Source organism: Bombina bombina, chromosome 3, assembly GCF_027579735.1.
Source record: "Bombina bombina isolate aBomBom1 chromosome 3, aBomBom1.pri, whole genome shotgun sequence".
Taxonomy (NCBI): domain Eukaryota; kingdom Metazoa; phylum Chordata; class Amphibia; order Anura; family Bombinatoridae; genus Bombina; species Bombina bombina.
Window position 1 is genome coordinate 595,090,638 of NC_069501.1, and position 14,593 is coordinate 595,105,230.

The 14,593-nt window shown below is 40.3% G+C and overlaps 1 protein-coding gene across 1 annotated transcript in view; it reads right to left on the reverse strand.

Annotated features, from left to right (window-relative positions):
- Positions 1-3,393: 3,393 nt before the first annotated feature.
- The window catches only part of SRSF10 (serine and arginine rich splicing factor 10), a 73,591-nt gene continuing 62,391 nt past the window's right edge, over positions 3,394-14,593 (reverse strand). Inside the window, exon 6 of the mRNA XM_053707174.1 lies at positions 3,394-4,953. Within this exon, the coding sequence (XP_053563149.1) occupies positions 4,689-4,953 (265 nt within the window). The 3' untranslated portion in view covers positions 3,394-4,688. The remainder of the gene's footprint in view (positions 4,954-14,593) is intronic.

Consider the following 14,593-nt stretch of genomic DNA (forward strand, 5'->3'; position numbering starts at 1 on the left):
AGAATGACTGGGGTAGGCGGAGCCTAGGAGGGATCATGTGACCAGCTTTGCTGGGCTCTTTGCCATTTCCTGTTGGGGAAGAGAATATCCCACAAGTAAGGATGACGCCGTGGACCGGACACACCTATGTTGGAGAAATCTAATTTATGAAATGTCATTAAAAGCCTGCTGCTAGTCGTTCACACTGCAAGTTAGGCTAAAAGTTATATGCATACAGTATTTTCCCAGTGAAGTGCCATTCCCCAGAAATACTTAAGTGTAAACATACATACATATCAGCCTGATACCAGTTGCTACTACTGCATTTAAGGCTGTACTTACATTATATCGGTATTAGCAGTATTTTCTCAGTCAATTCCATTCCTTAGAAAATAATATACTGCAACATACCTCTTTGCAGGTGAACCTGCCCGCTGTCCCCTGATCTGAAGTTACCTTACTCCTCAGAATGGCCGAGAACAGCAAATGGATCTTAGTTACGTCCGCTAAGATCATACAAGAAAAAACTCAGGTGGATTCTTCTTCAAATTCTGCCTGAGAAGAAAAACAACACACTCCGGTGCCATTTTAAAATAACAAACTTTTGATTGAAGATATAAAAAATAAGTTTAATCACCACAGTCCTCTCACACATCCTATCTATTAGTTGGGTGCAAGAGAATGACTGGGTGCGACGTAGAGGGGAGGAGCTATATAGCAGCTCTGCTTGGGTGATCCTCTTGCACTTCCTGTTGGGTAGGAGTTAATATCCCATAAGTAATGGATGACCCGTGGACTGACTACACTTAACAGGAGAAATGAAGCATTTTCAGCCCCCGCGAGCCTAACAGCCCACAGGGAAAGTCAAATTTTTAAGGTAAGAAAAAAAATGAATTATTCATATGCATTATCCCAAATATGAAACTGACTGTCTGAAATAAGGAATGTTGAACATCCTGAGTCAAGGCAAATAAATGTTTGAATACATATATTTAGAACTTTATATAAAAAGTGCCCAACCATAGCTTAGAGTGTCACAGAAAATAAGACTTACTTACCCCAGGACACTCATCTACATGTTGTAGAAAGCCAAACCAGTACTGAAACAAAAATCAGTAGAGGAAATGGTATATATAAGAGTATATCGTCTATCTGAAAAGGGAGGTAAGAGATGAATCTCTACGACCGATAACAGAGAACCTATGAAATAGACCCCGTAGAAGGAGATCACTGCATTCAAATAGGCAATACTCTCCTCACATCCCTCTGACATTCACTGCACGCTGAGAGGAAAACCGGGCTCCAACCTGCTGCGGAGCGCATATCAACGTAGAATCTAGCACAAACTTACTTCACCACCTCCATAGGAGGCAAAGTTTGTAAAACTGATTTGTGGGTGTGGTGAGGGGTGTATTTATAGGCATTTTGAGGTTTGGGAAACTTTGCCCCTCCTGGTAGGAATGTATATCCCATACGTCACTAGCTCATGGACTCTTGCTAATTACATGAAAGAAATATGACTGAACATACCTCATTGCTGTATAGCAAGAAACCGTTCCTCACACTGAAGTTTTCCTGTACTCTTCAGCTCATGTGGGAACAGCAGTGGACCTTAGTTACAAATTCTAAGATCATCCTCCTCCAGGCAGAAATCTTCATCTATGTCCTGCTTGAGAGTAAATAGTACAACACCGGTACCATTTAAAAACAACAAACACTTGATTGAAGATAAAATAAAACTAACAGTTTAACACCTCTTCTCTTTACTCTTCCTGCTTAGGGCCAGCAAAGAGAATGACTAGGGGGTGGAGTTAAGGGGGGAGCTATATAGACAGCTCTGCTGTGGTTGTTTCTTTGCTACTTCCTGTCAGGAAGGACAATATCCCACAAGTTAGGATGAATCTGTGGACTCTGTACATCGCAAAAAGTAATTTAGCAGGTAAAAATTTTGTTTTTCTATTTGTACCTTCTATCAAAAACTGAGAAATGTATAACTCCTTTCCTATACCATTCTCTGAACACTGCATTGTGCAAACCAGGAGAAAAAGCTGGGGTTCCCATAATGGGTAAATACATCATGCAAAAGAAACTATTATATAGTGAGATCTCAAATAAATATCAGCTTTCCCCAAATAACTTTTATGCTTATCTGCAGGTTAGAAGTTTTAGCATATCAGTAACACAGCTGAATGAGTTAGAGTGGAATCTGCAAGAGCTGGAGGCAGGACTTAAGCTTTACAAGGTAGGTATTAGATCAGTAGCATACTGGTATGAGGTTTTATATGCAAAGCTGGGTGCCAAACATCTGGGTAGAATCAGGGAGAGGCTCCAAAGATACTTCCCAAATATTCAGGAGGAGGACATCAGGAAGAGTATAAGTTTAAGCGAGGCAGCTACAGCAATAGTTAGTTGGAGGGCAGCCCACTGAAAAGTTAACTATTTAACGCCAGATAGAATAAATGGGTACGTGACCAAATTAAAATGTGGCTGTTTCAAATGTAATGCGGAAAGGGCGGATATATTTCACTGCTTATGGTCATGTCCTAAGATTAGGCAGTACTGGGGGGAAGGTAAACTATTGGCTCAATAAATTTGTCCAGGTACGGATTGAACTTACCCCTAAGTATGATTTTTTTGTGTGCCAGGATCAGGTACGAGCAGGAGACCAACATTGAATTAATATATCCATTATGGCGGCGCGGAATTTAGTATTTAGGAAGTGGAAACTAACAAAAGCACCTATGTTGGCTGAATTTATAAAGACAATGAACCTGCAAAGGAGGATAGAGCTTTATGATAAACTATTAAGGGAGACAAATCTCAGAAAATATTTTGATAAATATTTAAAATATTAGAATGGCCATTCACAGACAATTTATTGCTCCACTGAAAAATTCAATATCCTTTTAAACACTGGTTCTTGAAGAGAGACTTCCGTATCAATGGAGCCATGTCAGAGAAGCGATTCTATAATTCTTGGAAGCATCCAAAGGGAGGGTAACACGGGGCTGAGTTTTTTTTTTTTAAATTTAGTTATTTTGGTTTTATGTTTTTAAATTTGTATAAGGTGAAAATTGAACCAACTAGAGCATATATAAGTAACTATTATGCATGAGAGGTAGGTCTCTTGTTTTTTTTGCTTTGATTTAACAGATTCAGATATATATGCTATGTATAGCATGGGATTTTTTTTTCCCTTTGATTTTGAGCTGTGTCTCATCTGGATGTAAAATTATGCAGATTTTGTTAAGTAGATAGTGGCTTAAGACTTTTGCACAGTACAATAGCCAAAGTACAGCATGACACATATATACACGTCCATTTGAGTATAGGGGTTAAGAAGAAAAAAATAATAAAATTACACGTCAAATAACAGAATGGGTCTTGTAAAGTTTCAAAATAAATTGTGCAAAATAAAATTAACTTTTTTTATTATAGCATTTGCCAAAATGTACAGCAAGCAGAAAATACAGATATCCATTAACCATTTGATGTTTCAAAAAGGTAGTACACCACTGGTTAAAAATAACATATAAAAATACTATCTTTACAAGCTTCTATAATAAAGAAAATACAAGTTTCAACTCACAACTTTCTGCAAATTTACTGCCAGTAATACAAATTAATATTTCCTCAAACCAAATCTAGAGCATGCATACAAATGATTGCATAGCTGACAGGGAGAAATGATTACAAAAATAAGAACTTCATATTTGTAATATGTAGGGACTTGACGTACAAATGCATTTAGGAAAAAACAAAAACACATTTCTAGTTTGTTCATATTACAAATATGGACAATAGTTTTTTTTTTTTTGTTTTTTTAAACGTTGCAGTCAATTATTAAAAAGAGAATCCTAAAAGGTTCATAAAAAAAAAAAAAAAAGCAAAAACCCTTTCAAGATGTCTTAAAACAATTAAACTTGCTTCATCTAAAGTGTCTAAATATAGCTACAAGATTAACAGTACTTTGAGCTTATTTGCTTGCTCACACAGTTGCAGAACAGAAAATAAAAATGCTGATGAGGTTCATAACCACCATTCATGACCTTGCTATAAATAAATGCAGTATCTTTAAGGGGTAGATGAAGCTTGTTAAACAATTATCCCTGAAGGCTGGTGTGAGATCAGATTTTAAGGATATCTGAGTGATCACAAGTGAGTCAGAGGCTCAGATTACTTACATTTTCTCACAAATGGATATCTTTAAAAAACAAAAACCAAAAAACCAAACAACCAACAACAACAAAAGCCTTCAAAAGATAAAACCAGACGGACAATCTTGGAACAGATAAATTATACCAACAAGAAAGGGGTAGTCTTCATTATATAAAACTGCCATATGCCGATTTTAGCCGTTTATAAGAAGGAGGCTTCAAAATACTCCTCTAAAACAAAATTTAAAAAAAATGTATTGAGTCAAAAATGACCATAACAAAGCTTTGGGCAGAAAGTGTTGCTACACTACTAGTTTAACACTTTGAAAATGTCTAGTCATTTAACACTATAAAAATTAAAGATGCTTTAAGTTTACCTTGTGCAGATCTGTGCTACAAACACCATTTTAGCTGCCCTCAGTGCCAAAAGGACTATTATTCTTCCTTAACATGGGTATTCTTTGATCAGTAGAAAAATGGTGGCACACTTGCACTTAACTGATCAAAAGACTTTCACATCAATAATAAAAAAAAAAAGATGCAGATGCTATGTTAATGACTAGATTTACGGCTATTCCAAGACTGTGACCTTGACTTTGAACGAGATTCTGAGCGTGAAACAGACTTAGAATGTTCTTTGTCTTCTCTCTTTGATTTTCTGCTATACTTAGCACTTTTGTGTTGAGATTTGCCTTCTGATTTGGAAGCTCCTCTGGATCTGGATCCAGAACGATGTTGCTTTACTTCTTTCTTTGGCAGAGATTTAGAACGTGATCTGGAATTTGATCTGGATGGTGAATGATTCTTTCTACGAAACCTATGAGAAGATGCAGTGTAAATTTAGTAATCATTAAAAAGCATGTATAATGGAAGCAAACTTAAAGTTTCGGTAAATCAAAGCGTTTTTTAAAAAAAAGTGGGCTTCAAAAAACTACCTTACCAGATACATTTTAACTTTCTTGGTAGTGAAAGCCCACAAAATCTTAAAAAATGGGAATACATCACCTGGCCCCAAAGTGGCGGCAAATACACCCCAATCACCTGTCAATTTTACAAAATGTCGGGCGGAGGAAAGAACTGAATCGGAGGCTGTTGTAAAGGTAAAAAACAGCATTCAATGTTCATAAAAAAAAAAAAAATGTGCATTAAAGTACCACTAATTTTTAATAAAGTATCCAACATGACTGATTCAGCTTAAAGGGACAGTCTACACCAGAATTTTTATTGTTTTAAAAAGATAGATAACAATTTATGCTTACCTGATAAATTCCTTTCTTCTGTAGTGTGATCAGTCCACGGGTCATCATTACTTCTGGGATATTACTCCTCCCCAACAGGAAGTGCAAGAGGATTCACCCAGCAGAGCTGCATATAGCTCCTCCCCTCTACGTCACTCCCAGTCATTCGACCAAGGACCAACGAGAAAGGAAAAGCCAAGGGTGAAGTGGTGACTGGAGTATAAATTAAAAAATATTTACCTGCCTTAAAAACAGGGCGGGCCGTGGACTGATCACACTACAGAAGAAAGGAATTTATCAGGTAAGCATAAATTATGTTTTCTTCTGTTAAGTGTGATCAGTCCACGGGTCATCATTACTTCTGGGATACCAATACCAAAGCAAAAGTACACGGATGACGGGAGGGATAGGCAGGCTCTTTATACAGAAGGAACCACTGCCTGAAGAACCTTTCTCCCAAAAATAGCCTCCGATGAAGCAAAAGTGTCAAATTTGTAAAATTTGGAAAAAGTATGAAGCGAAGACCAAGTTGCAGCCTTGCAAATCTGTTCAACAGAGGCCTCATTCTTGAAGGCCCAAGTGGAAGCCACAGCTCTAGTAGAATGAGCTGTAATTCTTTCAGGAGGCTGCTGTCCAGCAGTCTCATAAGCTAAACGAATTATGCTACGAAGCCAAAAAGAAAGAGAGGTAGCGGAAGCTTTTTGACCTTTCCTCTGCCCAGAGTAAATGACAGAGAAGACGTTTGTTGAAATTCCTTAGTTGCCTGTAAGTAAAATTTTAGAGCACGGACTACATCCAGGTTGTGCAGTAGACGTTCCTTCTTTGAAGAAGGATTTGGGCATAAAGAAGGAACAACAATCTCTTGATTGATATTCCTGTTAGTAACTACCTTAGGTAAGAACCCAGGTTTAGTACGCAGGACTACCTTATCCGAATGAAAAATCAAATAAGGAGAATCACAATGTAAGGCTGATAATTCAGAGACTCTTCGAGCCGAGGAAATAGCCATTAAAAATAGAACTTTCCAAGATAACAACTTTATATCAATGGAATGAAGGGGTTCAAACGGAACGCCCTGTAAAACATTAAGAACAAGATTTAAACTCCATGGTGGAGCAACAGTTTTAAACACAGGCTTAATCCTGGCCAAAGTCTGACAAAAAGCCTGGACGTCTGGAACTTCTGACAGACGTTTGTGTAACAGAATGGACAGAGCTGAGATCTGTCCCTTTAATGAACTAGCAGATAAACCCTTTTCTAAACCTTCTTGTATAAAAGACAATATCCTAGGAATCCTAACCTTACTCCAAGAGTAACCTTTGGATTCACACCAATATAGGTATTTACGCCATATCTTATGGTAAATCTTTCTGGTAACAGGCTTCCTAGCCTGTATTAAGGTATCAATAACTGACTCAGAAAACCCACGTCTTGATAAAATCAAGCGTTCAATTTCCAAGCAGTCAGCTTCAGAGAAGTTAGATTTTGATGTTTTTAAGGGACCCTGTATCAGAAGGTCCTGTTTCAGAGGTAGAGACCAAGGTGGACAGGATGACATGTCCACCAGGTCTGCATACCAAGTCCTGCGTGGCCACGCAGGTGCTATTAGAATCACTGATGCTCTCTCTTGTTTGATTCTGGCAATCAATCGAGGAAGCAACGGGAAGGGTGGAAACACGTAAGCCATCCTGAAGTCCCAAGGTGCTGTCAGAGCATCTATCAGGACTGCTCCTGGATCCCTGGATCTGGACCCGTAACGAGGAAGCTTGGCGTTCTGTCGAGACGCCATGAGATCTATCTCTGGTTTGCCCCAACGTCGAAGTATTTGGGCAAAGACCTCCGGATGAAGTTCCCACTCCCCCGGATGAAAAGTCTGACGACTTAAGAAATCCGCCTCCCAGTTCTCCACTCCCGGGATGTGGATTGCTGACAGGTGGCAAGAGTGAGACTCTGCCCAGCGAATTATCTTTGATACTTCCATCATAGCTAGGGAGCTTCTTGTCCCTCCCTGATGGTTGATGTAAGCTACAGTCGTGATGTTGTCCGACTGAAACCTGATGAACCCCCGAGTTGTCAACTGGGGCCAAGCCAGGAGGGCATTGAGAACTGCTCTCAATTCCAGAATGTTTATTGGCAGGAGACTCTCCTCCTGACTCCATTGTCCCTGAGCCTTCAGAGAATTCCAGACGGCACCCCAACCTAGAAGGCTGGCGTCTGTTGTTACAATTGTCCAGTCTGGTCTGCTGAATGGCATCCCCCTGGACAGATGTGGCCGAGAAAGCCACCATAGAAGAGAATTTCTGGTCTCTTGATCCAGATTCAGAGAAGGGGATAAGTCTGAGTAATCCCCATTCCACTGACTTAGCATGCACAGTTGCAGTGGTCTGAGGTGTAAGCGTGCAAAGGGTACTATGTCCATTGCCGCTACCATTAAGCCGATTACCTCCATGCATTGAGCCACTGACGGGTGTTGAATGGAATGAAGGGTGCGGCAAGCACTTTGAAGTCTTGTTAGCCTGTCCTCTGTCAGGTAAATCTTCATTTCTACAGAATCTATAAGAGTCCCCAGGAAGGGAACTCTTGTGAGTGGAACGAGTGAACTTTTCTTTTCGTTCACCTTCCATCCATGTGACCTTAGAAATGCCAGCACTAACTCTGTATGAGACTTGGCAGTTTGAAAGCTTGAAGCTTGTATCAGAATGTCGTCTAGGTATGGAGCTACCGAGATTCCCCGCGGTCTTAGTACCGCCAGAAGAGCACCCAGAACCTTTGTGAAGATTCTTGGAGCTGTAGCCAATCCGAATGGAAGAGCCACAAACTGGTAATGCCTGTCTAGGAAGGCAAACCTTAGGTACCGATAATGATCTTTGTGAATCGGTATGTGAAGGTAAGCATCTTTTAAATCTACAGTGGTCATGTATTGACCCTCTTGGATCATAGGTAAAATTGTCCGAATAGTCTCCATCTTGAACGATGGAACTCTTAGGAATTTGTTTAGGATCTTTAAGTCCAGGATTGGTCTGAAAGTTCCCTCTTTTTTGGGAACCACAAACAGATTTGAGTAAAACCCCTGTCCCTGTTCCGATCGTGGAACTGGATGGATTACTCCCATTAACAAGAGCTCTTGTACGCAGCGTAGAAACGCCTCTTTCTTTGTCTGGATTGTTGACAATCTTGACAGATGAAATCTCTCTCTTGGAGGAGAGTATTTGAAGTCCAGAAGGTATCCCTGAGATATTATCTCTAGCGCCCAGGGATCCTGAACATCTCTTGCCCAAGCCTGGGCGAAGAGAGAAAGTCTGCCCCCCACTAGATCCGATCCCGGATCGGGGGCCCTCAATTCATGCTGTTTTAGGGGCAGCAGCAGGTTTCCTAGTCTGCTTGCCCTTGTTCCAGGACTGGTTAGGTTTCCAGCCTTGTCTGTAGCGAGCAACAGCTCCTTCCTGTTTTGGTGCAGAGGAAGTTGATGCTGCTCCTGCTTTGAAATTACGAAAGGAACGAAAATTAGACTGTCTAGTCTTGGCTTTGGCTTTGTCCTGAGGCAGGGCATGGCCTTTACCTCCTGTAATGTCAGCGATAATCTCTTTCAACCCGGGCCCGAATAAGGTCTGCCCTTTGAAAGGTATATTAAGCAATTTAGACTTAGAAGTAACATCAGCTGACCAGGATTTTAGCCACAGCGCCCTGCGTGCCTGAATGGCGAATCCTGAATTCTTCGCCGTAAGTTTAGTAAGATGTACTACGGCCTCCGAAATGAATGAATTAGCTAGTTTAAGGACTCTAAGCCTGTCCGTAATGTCGTCCAGAGTAGCTGAACCAATGTTCTCTTCCAGAGACTCAATCCAGAATGCCGCTGCAGCCGTGATCGGCGCAATGCATGCAAGGGGTTGCAATATAAAACCTTGTTGAACAAACATTTTCTTAAGGTAACCCTCTAACTTTTTATCCATTGGATCTGAAAAAGCACAGCTATCCTCCACCGGGATAGTGGTACGCTTAGCTAAGGTAGAAACTGCTCCCTCCACCTTAGGGACCGTTTGCCATAAGTCCCTTGTGGTGGCGTCTATTGGAAACATTTTTCTAAATATCGGAGGGGGTGAGAACGGCACACCGGGTCTATCCCACTCCTTAGTAACAATTTCAGTAAGTCTCTTAGGTATAGGAAAAACCTCAGTACTCGTCGGTACTGCAAAATATTTATCCAACCTACACATTTTCTCTGGTATTGCAACTGTGTTACAATCATTCAGAGCCGCTAACACCTCCCCTAGTAATACACAGAGGTTTTCCAGTTTAAATTTAAAATTTGAAATATCTGAATCCAGTCTGTTTGGATCAGAACCGTCACCCACAGAATGAAGTTCTCCGTCCTCATGTTCTGCCACCTGTGACGCAGTGTCTGACATGGCCCTAATATTATCAGCGCACTCTGTTCTCACCCCAGAGTGATCACGCTTACCTCTTAGTTCTGGTAATTTAGCCAAAACCTCAGTCATAACAGTAGCCATATCCTGTAATGTGATTTGTAATGGCCGCCCAGATGTACTCGGCGCTACAATATCACGCACCTCCCTCTGAGCGGGAGATGTAGGTACTGACACGTGAGGCGAGTTAGTCGGCATAACTCTCCCCTCGTTGTTTGGTGAAATTTGTTCAATTTGTACAGATTGACTTTTATTTAAAGTAGCATCAATACAGTTAGTACATAAATTTCTATTGGGCTCCACTTTGGCATTGCAACAAATGACACAGGTATCATCCTCTGAATCAGACATGTTTAACACACTAGCAAATAAACTTGCAACTTGGAAATACAATTCAATTAGAATAATATTAAAACGTACTGTGCCTTTAAGAAGCACAGAAGATCTATGACAGTTGAAAATTAATAAATTGAAACAGTTATAGCCTCAATCCTTGTAAACAACACAACTTTAGCAAAGGTTTAATCCCATTAGCAAGGATAACAAATTCTTAAAGCAGGAAACAAATTACAGAATAAACGTTTTTTATCTCAGTCAAACTATAATTCTCACAGCTCTGCTGAGAGAAATTACCTCCCTCAAAATAAGTTTTGAAGACCCCTGAGCTCTGTAGAGATGAACCGGATCATGCAGGGAATACAATGAGTTGCTGACTGAAATATTTGATGCATAGTAAAAGCGCCAAAAAACGGCCCCTCCCCCTCACACACAGCAGTGAGGGAGAACAGAAACTGTCAGAAAAACAGATTAAGCAACTGCCAAGTGGAAAAATAGTGCCCAAACATTTATTCACACAGTACCTCAGCAAATGAAAACGATTTTACATTCCAGCAAAAACGTTAAACATAATCTCTAGTTATTAAACAGCTTTATGTATTTCTTACAGTGTAATTCTAGTGAAGTACCATTCCCCAGAATACTGAAGTGTAAAGTATACATACATGACATTATATCGGTATGGCAGGATTTTCTCATCAATTCCATTGTCAGAAAATAAAAACTGCTACATACCTCTATGCAGATTCATCTGCCCGCTGTCCCCTGATCTGAAGTTTACCTCACTCCTCAGATGGCCGAGAACAGCAATATGATCTTAACTACTCCGGCTAAAATCATAGCAAAACTCTGGTAGATTCTTCTTCAAACTCTGCCAGAGAGGTAATAACACACTCCGGTGCTATTTTAAAATAAACTTTTGATTGAAGATATAAAACTAAGTATAATCACCATAGTCCTCTCACACATCCTATCTAGTCGTTGGGTGCAAGAGAATGACTGGGAGTGACGTAGAGGGGAGGAGCTATATGCAGCTCTGCTGGGTGAATCCTCTTGCACTTCCTGTTGGGGAGGAGTAATATCCCAGAAGTAATGATGACCCGTGGACTGATCACACTTAACAGAAGAAAATCCCTTTATTACCCATTCCCCAGTTTTGCATAACCAACAGTTATAATAATATACTTTTAACCTCTGTGATTATCTTGTATCTAAGCCCTTGCAAACTGCCCCTTTATTTCAGTTCTTTTGACAGACTTGCAGTTTAGCCAATCACTGCCTGCTCCCAGATAACACTGTGCTCGTGCACGTGAAGTTATCTATAGGAAATACGTGAACACCCTCTAGTGGTGAAAAACTGTTCAAATGCATTCTGAAAAGAGGTGGCCTTCAAGGTCTAAGAAATTAGTATATGAACCTCCTAGATTAAGCTTTCAACTAAGAATACCAAGAGAACAAAGCAAAATTGGTGATAAAAGTAAATTGGAAAATTGTTTAAAATTACATGCTCTATCTGAATCATGAACGTTTATTTTGGCCTAGACTGTCCCTTTAACTTCACATTCACTTTAAAAAGGGACCGTCAACTCCAGAATGGTTATTGTTTAAAACGATAGATAATCCCTTTATTTACCCATTCCCCGGTTTTGCATAACCAACAGTTATATTAATAAAAAAAACATCTTCTGAAACCCCCCTGATCACATGGCTTTTATCATCTATTGACTTGCATTTTAGCCAATTAGTGTTATCTATATGACTCACATGAACTAGCACTCCCATGTTGTGAAAAGCAAAAATCATGTGATAAAAGGCTGTCTTTAATGGCTTATAAACAGGCAGACATTTATAGGTTTCAATGTTGCAAAGTATATTAAAACAATGTTGGTTGTGCAAAGCTGGGGGATGGGTAGTAAAGGCATTGTCTATATTTTTAAACAATTGTAGTGTTGACTGTCCCTTTAAAGAGTCTGCTTCCCAGCTCTCCACCCCTGGCATAGTAACTGGACATTGCAGACTTTCTGCCAGTTCAGAAAGAACTACAAAACTCTTGCATGCAAGACTACTTAGCAATCCACTAGGCCACAACTGCATGTCTTAACCAAGCCCGACACTGGCTTTCAAGATCAGACGAGAGCGGGCACATTCAGGTTGGTGTGGCCGTAGGCCACAGATGTTGAGACTGAAATAGAATAGAAAAAACAGGCAGAACTCAGAGGCCATGCAAAGAGCCGTGAAGAGGGTTTTGAATTTTTATAGGTAAAGATGACTCCAGAGAGGCCCACACTCGCTGAGCTCACTTGAAGCCCCAAACTGCTTCTCAGTCTGAGAGACTAGTGACCCTAGATTTTTCCAAGGACGGAAGAGGCTCTTTCCTATATTACAGTCTGACGGCAGCCACCAAGATAAGGAATCCCTGGTGACTGGGTCCGTATCTCTCACCTGAACCAGATCCTAATATCCCCATTCCGTTTATTATCACGCACAACAATAGAGGGTGGAAATGAAGGCGAGTAAAAAGCAAGTAACTGGTGCTGCCAACATGAGCTCCATTACTCCCATACACCGAGATAACTAAAAACAGAGGGAAAATTTGCAGACAACATGCCTGCCAAAGAGGTCCTGTGCTGATCCAAGGTAAAGCCTCGTAACCATAGAATCTATGATCACTCCCAGAAAAAACTACTCTTATCCGAGACAAAAAAGGAAAAATACCCAACCATGACTCCAAAAGACACCAGAGCAACATCTCTGTGAGAGGTCACTAACGGACCTCAACCCTGGACCCTTTGTTGCTCTACCGACTGAACTATACAGGCTAAAACAAGCTGTAGCCAGATTCAAAATTGTATCTTTGGCTTGTCAGGCAGTTAAGCCATGAGAACCCAGTAGCATGACCAAATTTGTAACAAGCTGGATAAAACCCTCACCCTCCAGCTTACAAGACAGTAAATCTTACCACTAAGCCAGTGGAAACGTGTAAATGGAAATAGTCTGCCCAAAAAGACAAACATGAAATACTGGCGGTGAGTTACAGTTTACGAGAGGGATTGCTAAATAGTCTGAGCTGTATCTGAACCGGTGTCTCCTGGTCACTCGTTCTGAAGACGACCTACTAAGCTAATCAAAACCTTACATTAAGAAAGGTATACTAGGACACAGCAATAAAAAGCAGTAGTACCGCAGCACACACAAAAATACTGCAGACTCACTCACAAGTATAATATTGCATGGCAAACCCACAGTATTACAGAAGACAGGAGTAGTCTACACCAAAAACAGGAGGTAGACGACAAAAAGCAGCATTATACCGGACCTGCAATACCATAAATAAACAGATATGCGGCCAATAAAGGCCCTACCAATCTAAAGTAGCAAGTACTAAGGAACCAGAACTGCAATACAGATTTTTGAACAAACATACACTAACCAGGCATGCAATATTTAAATAAATAATGCGGTATTAAAAAGCAAAACAAAAACACAGATCTAGAGAAATACACTAAAGCTGAAATTAAACATTTTGTGAATATTAGAACTGTATACTATAGGAGATTGTGTCATAATCTAAGTACTGATATCAAGTAAGTAATATGCAATGTATCTAGTAGTAAAAGTCCATTAACAGTACTTCACTTAGTTTACAGCGTAATGAAAGTTTGCAGAAATGACAGATAATCAAATACATTATATTTATACAGCCACTTGTATTTTCAGAGGTCAAATACAATATATGAAAAAAAGTATAACAAATTAAGTGTTAGGACATGAACGGATCTCATGTACTCCGTTACATACAGCCCACAGCAGGTGCCATAATTGTTAAACTTCCGTTATTGTGTCCCCCACTGTAGCCCTAGTTTTGTTTAACTGGGGAAAAGATGGAAGAAATGAGAAAAACTTTCCATAAATTAGAGGGAAATAAAGATTTTCCACTCTTAGAATCTGCAAGAGAGCTCGCAGTCTAAAACAGCAAGCTGATACAAGGATAGAGGAAGCGCATGCTTTACACTAAAACTCCTGGTGTTTAAGGAGCTCCCCTGGTGTCAGATTAACCAACATAAACGAAAAAGCCAAGCCCAGCCAAAAGATTTTAATAAAAAAAAAAAAAATCCAGTGTGTCAAGCTGTGGACCTTGTCTAACTCACCCCTCCTTGCTATGTAACTGCATACACAATCAGACTTGCTTGCTTCGGAGTCCGCAGTAACTGAGAAAGGAAGGCTAAGTGCGCCCCAAAACTGTGCTGCAACAATACTCTGGTCAAATTGTTCCCACCGCAGGACCTCAGTCACTGATAAATCAGTAGCCGCAAAGAGAAAAAAGTGCACCGATATCTGACTGGAGTACAACTGTCTAGTAGGGACTCCTTGCTGTCACTGATAGACCACCAGCCCCTCAGTAAAACAGATTAGGGACTCCTGGGACTTCTAGTTTCTAAATAAAAAGAGAGAGAGATGC